This window comes from Glandiceps talaboti, chromosome 14 (assembly GCF_964340395.1).
Source record: "Glandiceps talaboti chromosome 14, keGlaTala1.1, whole genome shotgun sequence".
Classification (NCBI taxonomy): domain Eukaryota; kingdom Metazoa; phylum Hemichordata; class Enteropneusta; family Spengelidae; genus Glandiceps; species Glandiceps talaboti.
The window spans coordinates 1,627,799-1,642,455 of NC_135562.1; the positions used below are offsets into that span (position 1 = coordinate 1,627,799).

General features: G+C 34.7%; 1 protein-coding gene across 1 annotated transcript; it reads right to left on the reverse strand.

Annotated features, from left to right (window-relative positions):
• Positions 1-4,486: 4,486 nt before the first annotated feature.
• On the reverse strand, positions 4,487-14,408 carry LOC144445902 (uridylate-specific endoribonuclease B-like). Its single transcript, XM_078135544.1, has 7 exons — positions 14,318-14,408; positions 10,591-10,621; positions 8,086-8,291; positions 7,557-7,669; positions 6,974-7,095; positions 6,362-6,515; positions 4,487-5,399 (listed from the first exon to the last, which is right to left on the reverse strand). The coding sequence occupies exons 2-7, from the start codon at positions 10,599-10,601 to the stop codon at positions 5,157-5,159; spliced, it is 849 nt and encodes a 282-aa protein (XP_077991670.1). The 5' UTR covers positions 10,602-10,621; positions 14,318-14,408; the 3' UTR covers positions 4,487-5,156.
• Between the last annotated feature and the right edge of the window lie 249 nt (positions 14,409-14,657).

Sequence of the window (14,657 nt, forward strand, 5' to 3'; positions counted from 1 at the left end):
GGTATTTATGGCAAGCTATTTTTACACCAATTAACCCTTTCATGACTAGAGACGAGTCTTAAATAATATGGGGACCCAATTTATATGAATATTTTCATAATTACAATAATATTACTTTATTATGAAGTAACATTTCTTTAATTCCAGTCTAAAATGAAGTTGATATATGCCAAAAACTTACATAAAACAAGAATTTTGTCCAAACACTTTTGGCGGGAATGTTTTCAGTATTGAAGGGGTTAAAGAATGAGAGACACACTCCAAGAATTTCATTAACATTCACTTTATTATTGCTTCAAAAAAAATGTGTGACCAGTGTATTAGTACTCTTTTCTGATTCAATTACCACAAATATAGTGTTATATCAACACATTTTTTTCTTTATTTAACTTGAAAACATAAAGCTTTGTTCAAGTAAATATTTATATTCAGTACTTTGAATATTTCACAACTGCCTCTAAATCATATTATTTGATGATAAGTGGGTTGGGGTTCTAAATCTGACCATCAAACTTTCCTTTATTACAATTAATTTTTTTTCTGATACATACTGGTGTAGTTTTATACTATAAGTGTGGGTTTAATTGCAACAATATCTCTCTCTCCACTGTATAGTCAAATGCCTTTCTCTGGTACAACATTTCATTTGCTAAAATTTGTCCATTTAATTATACATGTACGTGGAGAGAGAGAGAGAGAGAGAGAGAGAGAGAGAGAGAGAGAGAGAGAGAGAGAGAGAGAGAGAGAGAGAGAGAGAGAGAGAGAGAGAGAGAGAGAGAGAGAGAGAGAGAGAGAGAGAGAGAGGGGGGGGAAACAGACAGACAGACAGACAGACAGACAGACAGACAGACAGACAGACAGAGATCACAGAAAATGAGCCCACACAGTTATTTTCTAGACATGTGCCGGTGAAAATGGAATGTTAAATAATTCAAAATAATATGATACATGTTAAAAAATATCCACCCACCCAATGAAATTTAAATTGACATTCTCAAGGTGCTGCTCATTCTACAATATTCTATCAGAAAGCTAATCTCATTTGTCAATGTACACAAAATATAGTGTTGGTAATTTCAAAATGTATCAATTAGTGTGTTATACTTATGAAATTATGAAAATTTATGGCAAGAATATGCATTGGGAATGAAACTGAAAATTTCAAGTAGAATTTTGTTTATGTATATTTAGAACAATTAATTAAACATTGCTGAGTTGAAATTTTAATGATTGCTAGATACTTTATTATTATTTCTTTCGTATTATTTTCCAAATAAAACTTAGTACAAGAAAGGTACTAAATCATCAACTTTTAAATTGTTCATGATTTGTACATCATCATTCTAAAACATTCAAGTATGTAGCTAATAGATTTGTACCCTCAGGCATTTCTTTGTTGTTGTTTTTCAACCTGAGCATATCAATACAATGAGTAACACTGAAGTAAAGCACTTTCTGTGTGTGCTACACTCGTTTATAGCATTCATATTACAATGAGTAACACTAAAGTAAAGCACTTTCTGTGTGTGCTACACTTGTTTAAAGCATTCATATTAAGTGTAAAAGTATACTATTTCAATTGGTTTACTTACAAGCCTAGCATGTGACCTTTCTAATGTGGTCAATTAGCAAATGAAACTGTATACTTTTACACTTGATATGAATGCTATAAATGATTGTGATACATACAGAAAACGCTTTACTTTGGTGTTATGGGTTGTACTTGATATGGATACTATAAATGACTGTGGTACATACAGAAAACGCTTTACTTTGGTGTTATGGGTTGTACTTGATATGGATGCTATAAATGATTGTGGTACATACAGAAAATGCTTTACTTTAGTGTTATGGGTTGTACTTGATATGGATGCTATAAATGATTGTGGTACATACAGAAAATGCTTTACTTTAGTGTTATGGGTTGTACTTGATATGGATGCTATAAATGATTGTGGTACATACAGAAAATGCTTTACTTTAGTGTTATGGGTTGTAACTGTCACAGTGCCAAATTTTATCCTTTCATCCTTTGTTTGTTTGTCTATAAATCTGATGTCATCTCTAAACATAATCCTTATTAAATCTATTTGATTTACCTGCATTGCAAAGTGAAAGTAAAAGTTCTGAAGTAAAATGTCATCATTGTGAAAAAATAAATATGACCTTTGACTTTATAACCCTTCATTGAAAAACTTTATTGTATTTTCACTTTTGTTTCACATATCACATACACTGACTATCTGACCATATCCACAGATTAACTAAATGGCATGAACATATCTATTTTGGTGCACGAGCAATTGTGTGAAAAGACAATTTTTCAAATGTTGGCTCTCCTTCATTTTGACTAGCTCAGAGACTTTTGTCTGGGTGTTTTAAAACTATACCAACATGGTTGACATAGACTAATCTCTGGGCTACATTTAGCTAGTCTGGATGCCAACATGGGCAAAGGTGTAAAATTGAATACCATATGGGACTTGACTGACATTTTGACAACTAATTGTACTTATATCTACATAATTGTTGTATCATAATGTACTGATTCACACCTAGTGATGAAATAAATCTATATTTATTATCTCTAATTCTCCAAGTTTATCAGTGAAAGTAATTTCACTGTCATACTGATTTATTTTGACAAAAAGACTCTTTCAGCTAAAAACAGCAAAAATACCTTCACAGCCAAACCTAAAATCATGGACATTGAATATGGCAATCATGTATACATCATATTCCTTTTATATACTGTAATTGTGTTTTTAGTTTGGTAAAGACATCAAATTGTAACAATAGATAGTTGTCATGTAAGGACAATCAGATGATGACACAAATATGAGTCATCGACCTATATAATTCTGCCAGTCAGTCAGTCACAATGATTCAATGAGAGAAATAGGCTGGTATGATATATACGGTTTACAGGAAGTAAAAAGTTGAGTTGACAGGAAGTGAAAGCCACTAGGTCAAAGTTTACATTTGTGTTATTCAATTTACTTATTTTCAGTGTAGCAATAAATTGTATATAAGTCTGGCATGAGTTACAAGGTCACATAAATTAATTATACTATTACACAAATATTGCAATATACCACGTTGTTTTGTCATATTTGTACGGTTTTGTTTGCAAAATATGAAAAAGTATAAATTTAAATTTCATTAAAATTCTAACAGAAAAGCTATCTGGGTCATCCAAGTAGTAAAATATGGAATCACTTATCCCAAATAACAAACAAGTTATGTATTGATAAATATCCACATTATGATTCAAAAGATGACAAAATTTACAGCACTGATTTCTGTCAAAGTATTTACTTTCTTTTACCAAAACAGAGAAATGATTCTTGGTTTTCAAGAAACAAATGCATTTAAATAGTGAATGATAATTACCAACTGACAATACAAAACAGCCTTGGAAACATTGATTGATTGATTGATTGATTGATTGATTGATTGATTGATTGATTGATTGATTGACTGTAGAGGGCAGTCTCCAAAACAATATCATTGATCCACTCACTGTGTGCTTACAAATCTAGCAAGACATTAACAGTGTATGTCAGTAATAACCAGACACTGACAGGCACTTGTAATTTCTCCATGTTTGTTTACATCCAACTTATATATTCCTGTTTGAAAGTATCTAAGTCGTGTCGGTGTGATGACATCATAGGTTTATATTTAACACTCCAATTGCATTAGACTGTAAGATACATCATGTTGTTCAGCCCTATCAGGCTTGATGAGTGCTGGCTAATAGCGTGTGGCATGAATGTCATATCTTACAGACTATGAGTGCTGGCTGATAGTGTGTGGCATGAATATCTCTATCTTACCGACTACAATTGCATGAAATGAATTTAAATACAGCTCTTGGTGGTAATTTAAAATTCAACACAGAAAGTTGTTCTAACAAAATTTATTTCCCTAGACATTGGAAAAGATCTTTAAAGTCAGTGGATAGCCTCTAGACTAGTAAAGTTTCTATAAGCTCCCCAAGTATTTCATCAGGGGGATCACAACTATACTGAGTTTCAAAGTAAAATTATGGTACGAGGTATGAAAATGTATTTCATGATTTGTCAAGCAGTGTTTTTTAAAAATAAATTACATTGCAACTGTAATATAATGTTACGACAAGAGCATTTATTTCAAGTCATATCTTTGTTTCTGTGCAGGAAAATCTTGCAATAACTGTCTTTGAGTACAGAATCTGTTTTCAGTTTGTGACCATGTATTATTATCATGAACTTACAATAATTTGTAAAATGAACACCTAACATATAACATATAATTGTAAGAGACAGCTGGTTCCACAACAATGCACCCACAAAACCATTTGACAAATACCACTGAACCATCAAAATGTAGTCTAGTGCTATCTATGGCATCAAATCTCAAGATCTTAGGGTGAAGAGATGATTTGATACCAGGGATAGCACTAGACTACCAAATATGATAGGACATTCATCATTAATACTGTAACATACTGTCTAATTGCATTTTTAATTTGTTAATAATGTGTTAAGCTAAAAATAGAGGTGACTCTATCTGACTTAACAACTGTGTGCCCTCTATTGCAATCAACCCACAAAATTTGGCAGGACATTCTCCATTAATACTGTGTTCCTAATTTGTTAAAAATATATCAAGTTAATAATAGAAGTGCCCCTATCTATTCACACAAAGCTAGGTGCCCCTATCCATTCACACAAAGATAGGTGCTCCACTAAATAACGTCAGTGTTGTGGAAACTATCAAAGTGTGATCATGGTAAACTTGCTAAACTGACGTCCTTATGTTGCAATGCATGATGGAACAAGAAAATGTCAGTACAGATTAGCTGTTGTCATGGAAATGCTCAAAACGTACATAAACTGTACATTACCCACTATCAAAATGTCTGAATTGCGTTAAAATGATAACACTTTAGTATTTCCTGCTATGGAAAACCCAATTTTAGTACCTTGCATGATATAATTTCAAACTGCCAGAGTACTTAGTGGTAAATTAATATGGTAAGTATGTTTTTAATCTGCATTTTGTTTGTTTGTTGGGTAGTTTACACATCAGAATTCTTATTATGAATGTTCTATGTATACAAGGTATTTCTAGTTCTCTGTATACAAGGTATTTCTAGTTCTGTAATTGTTTTATTTCAAAACTGGATAACAACCTGCTAATTTTGGTCCCCAACGGTGAACTTTTATTTCAAATTCATAATCTCCGACTTCAATCAGATTGGTTTCATCTCCACAGTAGAAACATATGGTGTACAGTGCAACTTCAAATTCAGGACTTGTACCAATAAAACTACTGCCTACCGCTTTCACGTCTTGCTTCCAAGCAAACTGTATACTGACTAATCTAGGATTATCTACTGGTTTGTGTGATCTCTAAAATCAAACAAATCAAAAATAATAGTATAATGACATATACATTAATGAATTACATGTACTCATATTAGTGCATGTATACTACTGGCATTTGCACCAAAAACATTATTGCATAACTGTATGTAAATGATATGCAAATGAGTATGCAACTCTTCCTTGTACACACAATCAAATGATTGCACAGTATATTATAATTTCACATCGATTATACAAACATACAGTGAAGTATAAGTGCATACACAAACACACACACAAACATGCATGTGATACACATATACATACAAACACACACACACACACACACACACACATGTGACACACATACAACCACACACATACACATGCATATACTCACACGTGCACACACACATACACAAAGACACATGCATATACTCACATGCACGCACACACACAGACACAGACACAGACACACCCAGACACACACACTCACACACACAAACACACACACACACACACACAGACACAAACAGACACACACAGACACACACACACTCACACACACACAAACACACACACACACAGACACACACACACACACACACAAACAAACACAGACACAGACACACACACACACACAGACAGACACAGACACAAACACACACACAGACACAAGTTAACAATGAAGTCATTTTTATAAACTATGGGTTCTGAGGAGTCATTTCTTTATCTTTACATCACCCTTGTGTGCTTTTTTACACTGAAGGGTACAGGCACTCATGGCTCATGAATATTCAGTGTACAATTTGAATATATTATTTCTGCTGACTCCCATGATGCAATAGCCCACAACAAAGATACCCTATAAATGCACAGGATCAACCTGCTGTTTCTCAGAAATTGCAAGTGTTGTAGGTGATGTAAAATTACTCTCCAGAACCCATAGTTTATGAAAATGTCTCTATTTTCTGGAGTGACGATCTGAAAATGTATGAAAGCCTTACTCTTCCTCTTGGTGGAATCCATCCCTTGTAGTCAATGTTACCACGTTTCTCTTGTAGATAATACTGAATCCAGTTATGGAAACCCATGACATCATCAGAACCACCTCTTGTCTCGCCAACAAAGACATGCTCAAAGCCAGATGAATCTAGATTCCTGATGAACAAAAAGATGGGAGAGGATAGTTTATTAATATGTCATTTCTATTTGGGCATGTAAGTATTACAAATAGTGTACTTTCAGGTAAACATCTGGATATATGTGTGTAGAATGACTGTGAGGGCAGTATACTATTTCAATGTGTGTAGCATGACTGTGAGGGTGGCATACTACTTCAATGTGCGTAGCATGACTGTGAGGGCGATATACTATTTCAATGTGTGTGTAGGATGACTGTTTAGTCACAACTTTTTTACGTAGTTTGTTTTTCAGCAAAATAGATGAAAATAAGTCTTTAGTGAAAATTCCCAAATGACAGTTTATGGTACAGTCACATTGACAGTGACTCTTTAATTATGTTAAGTTTAATATACAGCACAATTTCAATGACTGATATTTGGCCTTTTCAACAATTGTAATACTAGTATATTACAGCCATATTGGACGACACATACCTCACACCCTTGGTTCTCCTGTACAGTTTAAACCATAGTTCATACAACTGTTCTTTGAATGCTTGTTCATCATCTGGAGCTTTACCTTTTGACTCTAAGAATTTGTGTGCTTTCTTCATCAACTGTTTTTAGAAAAAAACAAAAGTACAGGTTAGCAACACCAGATGAGGGCGTAGTGACAGAGCCTTTGTACTTCTCTTTCAATTGCCCAAATTATTTCAATAATATTACAATCTTAACCTGCCATCCTGAAATACATTACTGCCACTTGCTATGCCAGCTAAATTAAAGTGTGCCTAAATTGCCACTCCGCCAAATTTTTTATGTGCAAAAATAAATACAACAACAGTACAGCACATTACTTATGGATAACAAGTTGCTCTATAAATCTTTTTTGTCCTGTTCCGTCTCGTTCAATCCCGCCCTGTCCCATTCCACCACGTCCCGTCCCATCATGTCACATCATATATTTTGACTGGTTCTAAAACACAAGCACAAAGTTCTAAAAACACAAACGTCAGACAAAATAAACAACCTTCAAATTTAGAAAACAAGAATAATTCTAGTGTAACAGTCATCCTACCTTTGTTTTCATTATTGCATTCACAAACTTCCAATTTTCTCTAAATTCATCTGGTGTTACTTCTTCAGGCAAACCGGTCTCTTGTTCATAGTTATCAAGTAAAGCAATGAAAGCTACAAGAGTCAAAAGAACATAAAATATGACAAAATGACTTCACAGAAATCACCCTTTCATTATTAAGTCTTTAATTCAATGTTTCTCTTTGATCTTATTACATGTAACAGATTTGAAATGGCCAGTAAGGAAAATGTTGAATGCAATCCACGAATAAATACTTACTTTTAAAAGTCTCTTTCTTGAAGACATTGTACTTACTTTTAGATGTCTCTCTCTTGAAGACACTGTTTGTCTCTTTCTTGAAGACACTGTCCTTACTTTTAAAAGTCTCTTTCTTGAAGACATTGTACTTACTTTTAGATGTCTCTCTCTTGAAGACACTGTTTGTCTCTTTCTTGAAGACACTGTATTTATTTTTAAAAGTCTCTCTCTTGAAAGCACTGTATGTCTCTTTCTTGAAGACTGTACTTACTTTTAAATGTCTCTTTCTTGAAGACACTGTCTCTGACGTATGAGAAGAGTGGGTCATCAGCTCTATCCCGTCGCCCCTCCAAGTACACCTTGGTCTTACCCTGCAAGTCAATGGAAAAGTCTTCCCCAGGTGTCAATTGATTCTCATCCAAATCCCATAACTCTGATATAATATCTGATAACTCCTCATTTGCATGTTGACTGTAACTAAGAAACAAAAGAAACACTGTTAACAACCACACACACACACACACACACACACACACACACACACACACACACACACACACACACACACACACACACACACACACACACACACACACACACACACACACACACACACACACACACACACACACACACACAAAGTCTTTAAAATGAGAACGGAATACAATTATCTAGACCTTGCAGTATTTTAAAGAAGAACTGTTATGTGCTGTACCCTCCAGTATAGCTCCTTGCAGTAGTTAAAGTTAATACGCCGTATTCCGGTTATCGAAGAAGCCCCGAAAAGATAAAAGATATGATTGTTTGGCCACTAGGGGCGCTGTTTTAGAACCGGAAGTGAGGGCCAGAATTGTAGAGTATCGTTGCAAAGCATAGAGTCTATAGGCATCGTAACCACTGACTAAAGATTTTCTGTCATTCCCCGTAACTTTACGCTATAATATTGCATTATCGCCCATCAAATAACGAAATAGCAAATTAACCTCTTGTTCTCCTAATATTTCGCGTAAGTTTGGCTCTGCAATTCGACCGTGAGGAAAACCCAAAAGTAGCAACATTTTGAAACGGGTAGTACACTGGCATCTCACTCACGTTTTCAGTGTGACCTCGTCCATTTGCGTTACCGTTGGAGAAATTGTAGCGATTGCTTCCAGTCAAACATCGGAACGGAAAAAGGTACAAAAACAGACGAAAGAACCCTCAAAATCACAATATACGCTACAGTTATTGCAGCTTGTATAAAACCAATCTGATTAAAATCCGATGTAGATGTCGGCTAATCGTTCATTGCTATTTTACTTTCGTTATTGTGCCTGAATTGACCTTCGTGGTACATGTTTGATCGCCTCCTCTACCGATCAGGACAAAAACGTAAACATGTACCACGAAGGTCAATTCAGGCAAAATAACGAAGGTAAAATAGCAATGAACGATTAGCCGACATCTACATCGGATTTTAATCAGATCGGTCTAAGACATGGTATGATGAGTGAACCACGTAAACGTTACATGGAAGGCCGATTCATTGAAGGGGTGGGCGGTGTGGTACATCAATCACAATAACAATATTTATGATTCGTTGCCGACTTCAATGCGTTTTTTTTATACACTGATGGTCCTGAATGAAGAATAGCAAGCTAACCAAAGTGTGATAGTAAAGATGAGTATATCAATACAAATATGTTTATGCCAACTTATAACCAGTACATGAAATGTTTTTTTTCCGTACAAAGTTTTATGATTTCACCCGTGGTGCTACACCACTGTTCTAATAAACAAGAAAGGCCTAAGTATGCGGCGACATCAGTTACAATATAAACATGTGGCTTGGTAATAGTCGACCGAACTCTCAATATTGCAATGACTGTAGCTGGAAGCTGTTCAATCGGATTAAAATCCGATGTAGATGTCGGCTAATCGTTCATTGCTATTTTACCTTCGTTATTTTGCCTGATATTATTTTTCTTGGTACATGTTTACATTTTTAGCCTGATCGTAGAGGAGGCGATCAGGCAAGCTAAAAAATGTAAACATGTACCAAGAAGGTCAATTCAGGCAAAATAACGAAGGTAAAATAGCAATGAACGATTAGCCAACATCTGCATCGGATTTTAATCAGATTGGAAGCTGTTGTCAGATTTGTAATTTTGTAATCGTTCTTTTGTCAAGCAACAGACACCAGTAAGGTAAAGAAATATGTTTATCATGTCTACATCGGGTATATTTCGAAGGTCCTCCGTCCAACTTTCAATGTTTCCGCTGTCGATTAGTTCTATCTTTTGATGCCCGACATCCACTATTCGTCTCCTCTTCCGTTCTCTCAGAAAATTATCATTTTCTAGTGTTTCAAGACCAAGATTGACAGCATTTCTGGTGATATCTAGTAGATTTAGAAGTAGTAATTTTCCACTCTTTTATGAATGCACGGAGTTCTTTTACGCCCATTTTGTTGACAGCTTCATACATCGCCATACTATTAGATGCCATGACGAAAATTCTGGCCCTCACTTTGTCAGATATGGTGCGCCCTCTCGCGATACTTTCCTGCGAAACAACCGGAAGTTCGATAACCGGAATACGCCGTATTGTATGCTTTTTTTTTATTCCCTTCAATAATATTTTCATTTCGTTTTTTTATGAATATTACAAAATTAATCAACAGTAATTTGAATAGTACATGAAGTACAGAATGGTACTTTTGTACAGAGGTCAGAGGTCAGAGGTCAGAGGTACAACACTTTTAAATCTCTAACAATTCATAAGAAATACCACTTACCCTTTAGCCATCTTCTTGGCAATCTGAAAATCTGAAATAAATTCATAAATTCTTTGATTTATAGATTACAGTGATGAGACGACGAATCTTAAGATATTAATTTATGAAGTAAACATAAAAAAGAACAAGACTTACTGGTAGCAGTAAGTTCAATCTATGTACAAGATGCATTGTGGGTATTCTGGGTTTGACTGGTTACAGTCAGAATGCAATCAATCTATCACATGATGCATTATGGGTATTCTGGGTTAGACTTGTTACACAATCTGAGTCAAATCTGGTGAAGTTCAAGGTAGACTGCTAGGTTTGCAACTTACACTCCAAACATTCTTGTTATTTACATTGTGTATAGAATAGCAGTGTGGAACACACACAACACTGAATCTCTCTAAATTCAGTAGTCTTGCTTTTTTATCAATCAATCAATCAATCAATCAATCAATCAATCAATCAATCAATCACAGCGTGTAACTGTTGAGGTTATGTATACCACAGCTGGCATTATTCTGGTCAGATATAGGTTAAGTGACATAGGCTAGCTAATTATTTGATATCATTTGCTTTGAAGGGCCATGTTAGATAAGTATGAAAATATGGTGAGAAAAAAATAACTATTTGGTAAACCAGAGAAAAAGTTGGTCCTGCAGTATAATCTAACCCTTATACATGTACAAATGTAACACAACTGATACAGTGTAGGATAACACTAAATGTGAAAAGGTGGGATTCAAAACATTGGGTTTACATGCCCTATGTTAGATTAGGATAGAAGTTTCAGTTGGTGGAGTTTTATATAGAAAAGGTCGGTCTTGAACATTACAAATCTATATCTTATCCTTATAACATTACTTAGGTGACACTATTCACGGACGTAATATCTCTATAATAGATTCATGCACTATTAAAATCAAGACACATGGGTTTCAATCTTTTGTTGCTGTCCACCACTAAATCATTATGTAAATATTAAAATAGAATATTTCCTTGACCAATGCACAGTACAGAGAGAGAGCACCATTGAGTCTCTTAGTCACGGTTTTATGACTGCAGAACAAAGCTAACGGTGACCTTTGACCTCTGAGTAGGTAACAATAGACAGTTTTACAACAGTAACAAGGTTTTGTATACATTGTATCTTGTTAAATGAGATGGGTCAATCATATTGTTCTGCCTGTAACCTGTTACTACATGTCAATACACTTACTATGAATGAAATCATGTTCTTCTCCAACCACACACACATCCTATCTGAGACAATTGAAGGATTGCTAATTAGCACAAGGTTCGCATGCTGCAATGTTAATGCAAAAAACATGCAGAAACCTGCCACTATCTTTTTAAAAAGTGATAATTTCATTTTTAATTTAATATACCTATAACTCTCTCAGAGGTTGTAATCTATAGTTTGATTTACTGTAGTCTGATTAATTATAGAACCTCCTTGATGGAGGCTCTATCGGTTAATGTTCTCTTTGCTTGTTTCTATTTTTTAAGGAGGTGGAACACAGGTAATCCAATGCCCGCCCACTTCACCATTTTTCTATTCTAAGGTATTTCACTTCACTTTATTTAAGCTTGATCCCAAATAAAATATCTTATATATTCTAACCTGCAAAATATACAAATTGAAATAAAATGTACATGTTTTCTGTCGATGAAATAATTTCAAGATTTTAGATATTAATGTGAAATCCTTACTGCAATAGGTTATAATAGGACAATCACTTAACTTACTGATTATTCTGTTCTATTTCAATGATGTGTAGTCATCAAGACATTTCCCTCAGTGGTATCTATAAATATATGCTTGAATGATGACATAGTTAAAGGGGCACAAGCTGAGTTTATACGTATTTGGGCGTAGTTTTTGCTGCATATCTAAAGGGTATACTCACAGTATTGTACTTACTGAAGCATACTTAACCATCACTTGGAATTGACTGAACTCAAATCTGGTATTAAGATATAACATACTCAAACGATCTGATGACATAATTTATGATACGTATAAAAAGAATGTTCATGAAATCCCTACTATGCAATCAACTGTTCTAACAATGTCAGAAGACAAATTGTAATCAACACATACATCAACGTTAAATTTGTACCAGAATGTGATTTTATTTAAGTATTTTCAATTGAGTAAAAAACTTATAAACTCAACTTGCACATATTTAAGTAGAACTGTGCCTAATTTCAAGTATCGTCAAGACAACTGTATTATGTTATAAAATGTTTATACTCCACTTGACATTTTATTGGTCTGCTAGAAATACCTTGAATGGCTGAAGTATGTGCTACAGCTAACATATAGTACGGCTGAGGTGTGTGCTACACAGTATGGCTGAGGTGTGTGCCACAGATAATATACAGTATGGCTGAGGTGTGTGCCACAGATAATATACAGTATGGCTGAGGTGTGTGCTACAGATAATATACAGTATGGCTGAGGTATGTGCCACAGATAATATACAGTATGGCTGAGGTGTGTGCCACAGAGTATGGCTGAGGTGTGTGCTACAGATATTATATAGTATGGCTGAGGTGTGTACCACAGAGTATGGCTGAGGTGTGTGCTACAGATATTATATAGTATGGCTGAGGTGTGTGCTACAGATATTATACAGTATGGCTGAGGTGTGTGCCACAGATAATATACAGTATGGCTGAGGTGTGTGCTACACAGTATGGCTGAGGTGTGTGCTACAGATAATATACAGTATGGCTGAGGTGTGTGCTACAGATATTATATAGTACATCACCATGACAAATCTTCCTTTGATTTGCCCAACAATGCCCAACAATAATGGCTGGGGGGGGGGGGGGGGGGGATCTACCATGTCACTATCTTGTGCACTTATCTCATACAAAGGTCTAAAAAGTTGGCTCACCTAGTGATACACTCAAATTTTGTAAGTAGAGTCTAAAAAACTGGGCTAACGATACATAATATTAGTCCCAGGTAGAGATCATATACTGTAAGTTTGTGTAATATTATTTTTAATCTTATATGCACATTAAAATAAATATACCCTAGCTCCCCTCCCCTCAAAACTTGCTCACAATAACCAGTTAAACCTTGGACCTCCATTTTGAATTTCATCAGTTCACTTGATATAACTAACAACTGAGTATGTAGCCAAAACCAGAGTTATAAATACAATACAATACAGGACAAATTCTTACAAATGTGTTAAACCAGTAACCGATATGTATAGCGAATCTAAATGTCTAACATAAATTCCACATTATAATATATTCTGATTAGCTATAATGTTGGGTATTTTTATCTGGCGGCAGATGTTTTGTTCTGCACTATAAAGTCTGCTAACAAAGTTCACTGCTAAAAAAAATCCAGGTACAAGAACACAAATATTAGTCATGTTGTGCATACATGTAGTTTACCAATATCAATGTTAGACTATATATTATCAACCTGATGTTCATGCCTGTTTGATTTTTATCAAACATTTGCATAAACGTGTACATTACTATATCTCTTACTTTAACACAAGATGTCAATGCCAAATCAATGGCAATTTGTTTCTAACTTGACATTTAACTTCAACTTCATGTTCTACTTGTCAACTATGCAATGTCTACCATTATCCAATCTTAAACCGATCAACAAAATAATCGCGTGAGATACTAGTATACCTTATATGCAAGCTAACCTTACATGTTTCCTTCACAAAGATCTGTTATCAAATAAAAATCGGACTTTTACCTCACAATGCTATAGTTCGTATTGACAACGTGTCACCAGTCCGCAGGTCCGTGCGAGTCTAATGAATGGGATTGTTAGTAGTAGGTAGGCGTTGTCCTTTTGTTAGCAACTTCTGAACTTTGACCTCTACCCTTTGTAAACCCTCTAGAATAGTAAAAATTAACCAGGCTAGCAATATTATCAATAGAACGTAATTCAATTGTTAATTACTTTTAAATTTATCTTAGCAAGATTAAAATTTTGATAATTCTAAGACAAGTTAATCCAAAAATGAAACGTTTGATTTCTTTCAGATATATTTTTTGTTGACAGCAGCTTCAACAACATTTGATATGAAATA

Bases quoted from the DNA above. Each gene is read 5' to 3' on its own strand.
- LOC144445902 (XM_078135544.1), bottom strand. The intron at 7,096-7,556 runs GTAGGATGACTG...TTCTAAAAACAG, and splicing joins ATGCAATAATGAAAACAAAG to TTGATGAAGAAAGCACACAA. The intron at 5,400-6,361 runs GTAAGGCTTTCA...GTTTGATTTTAG, and splicing joins GGATTCCACCAAGAGGAAGA to AGATCACACAAACCAGTAGA.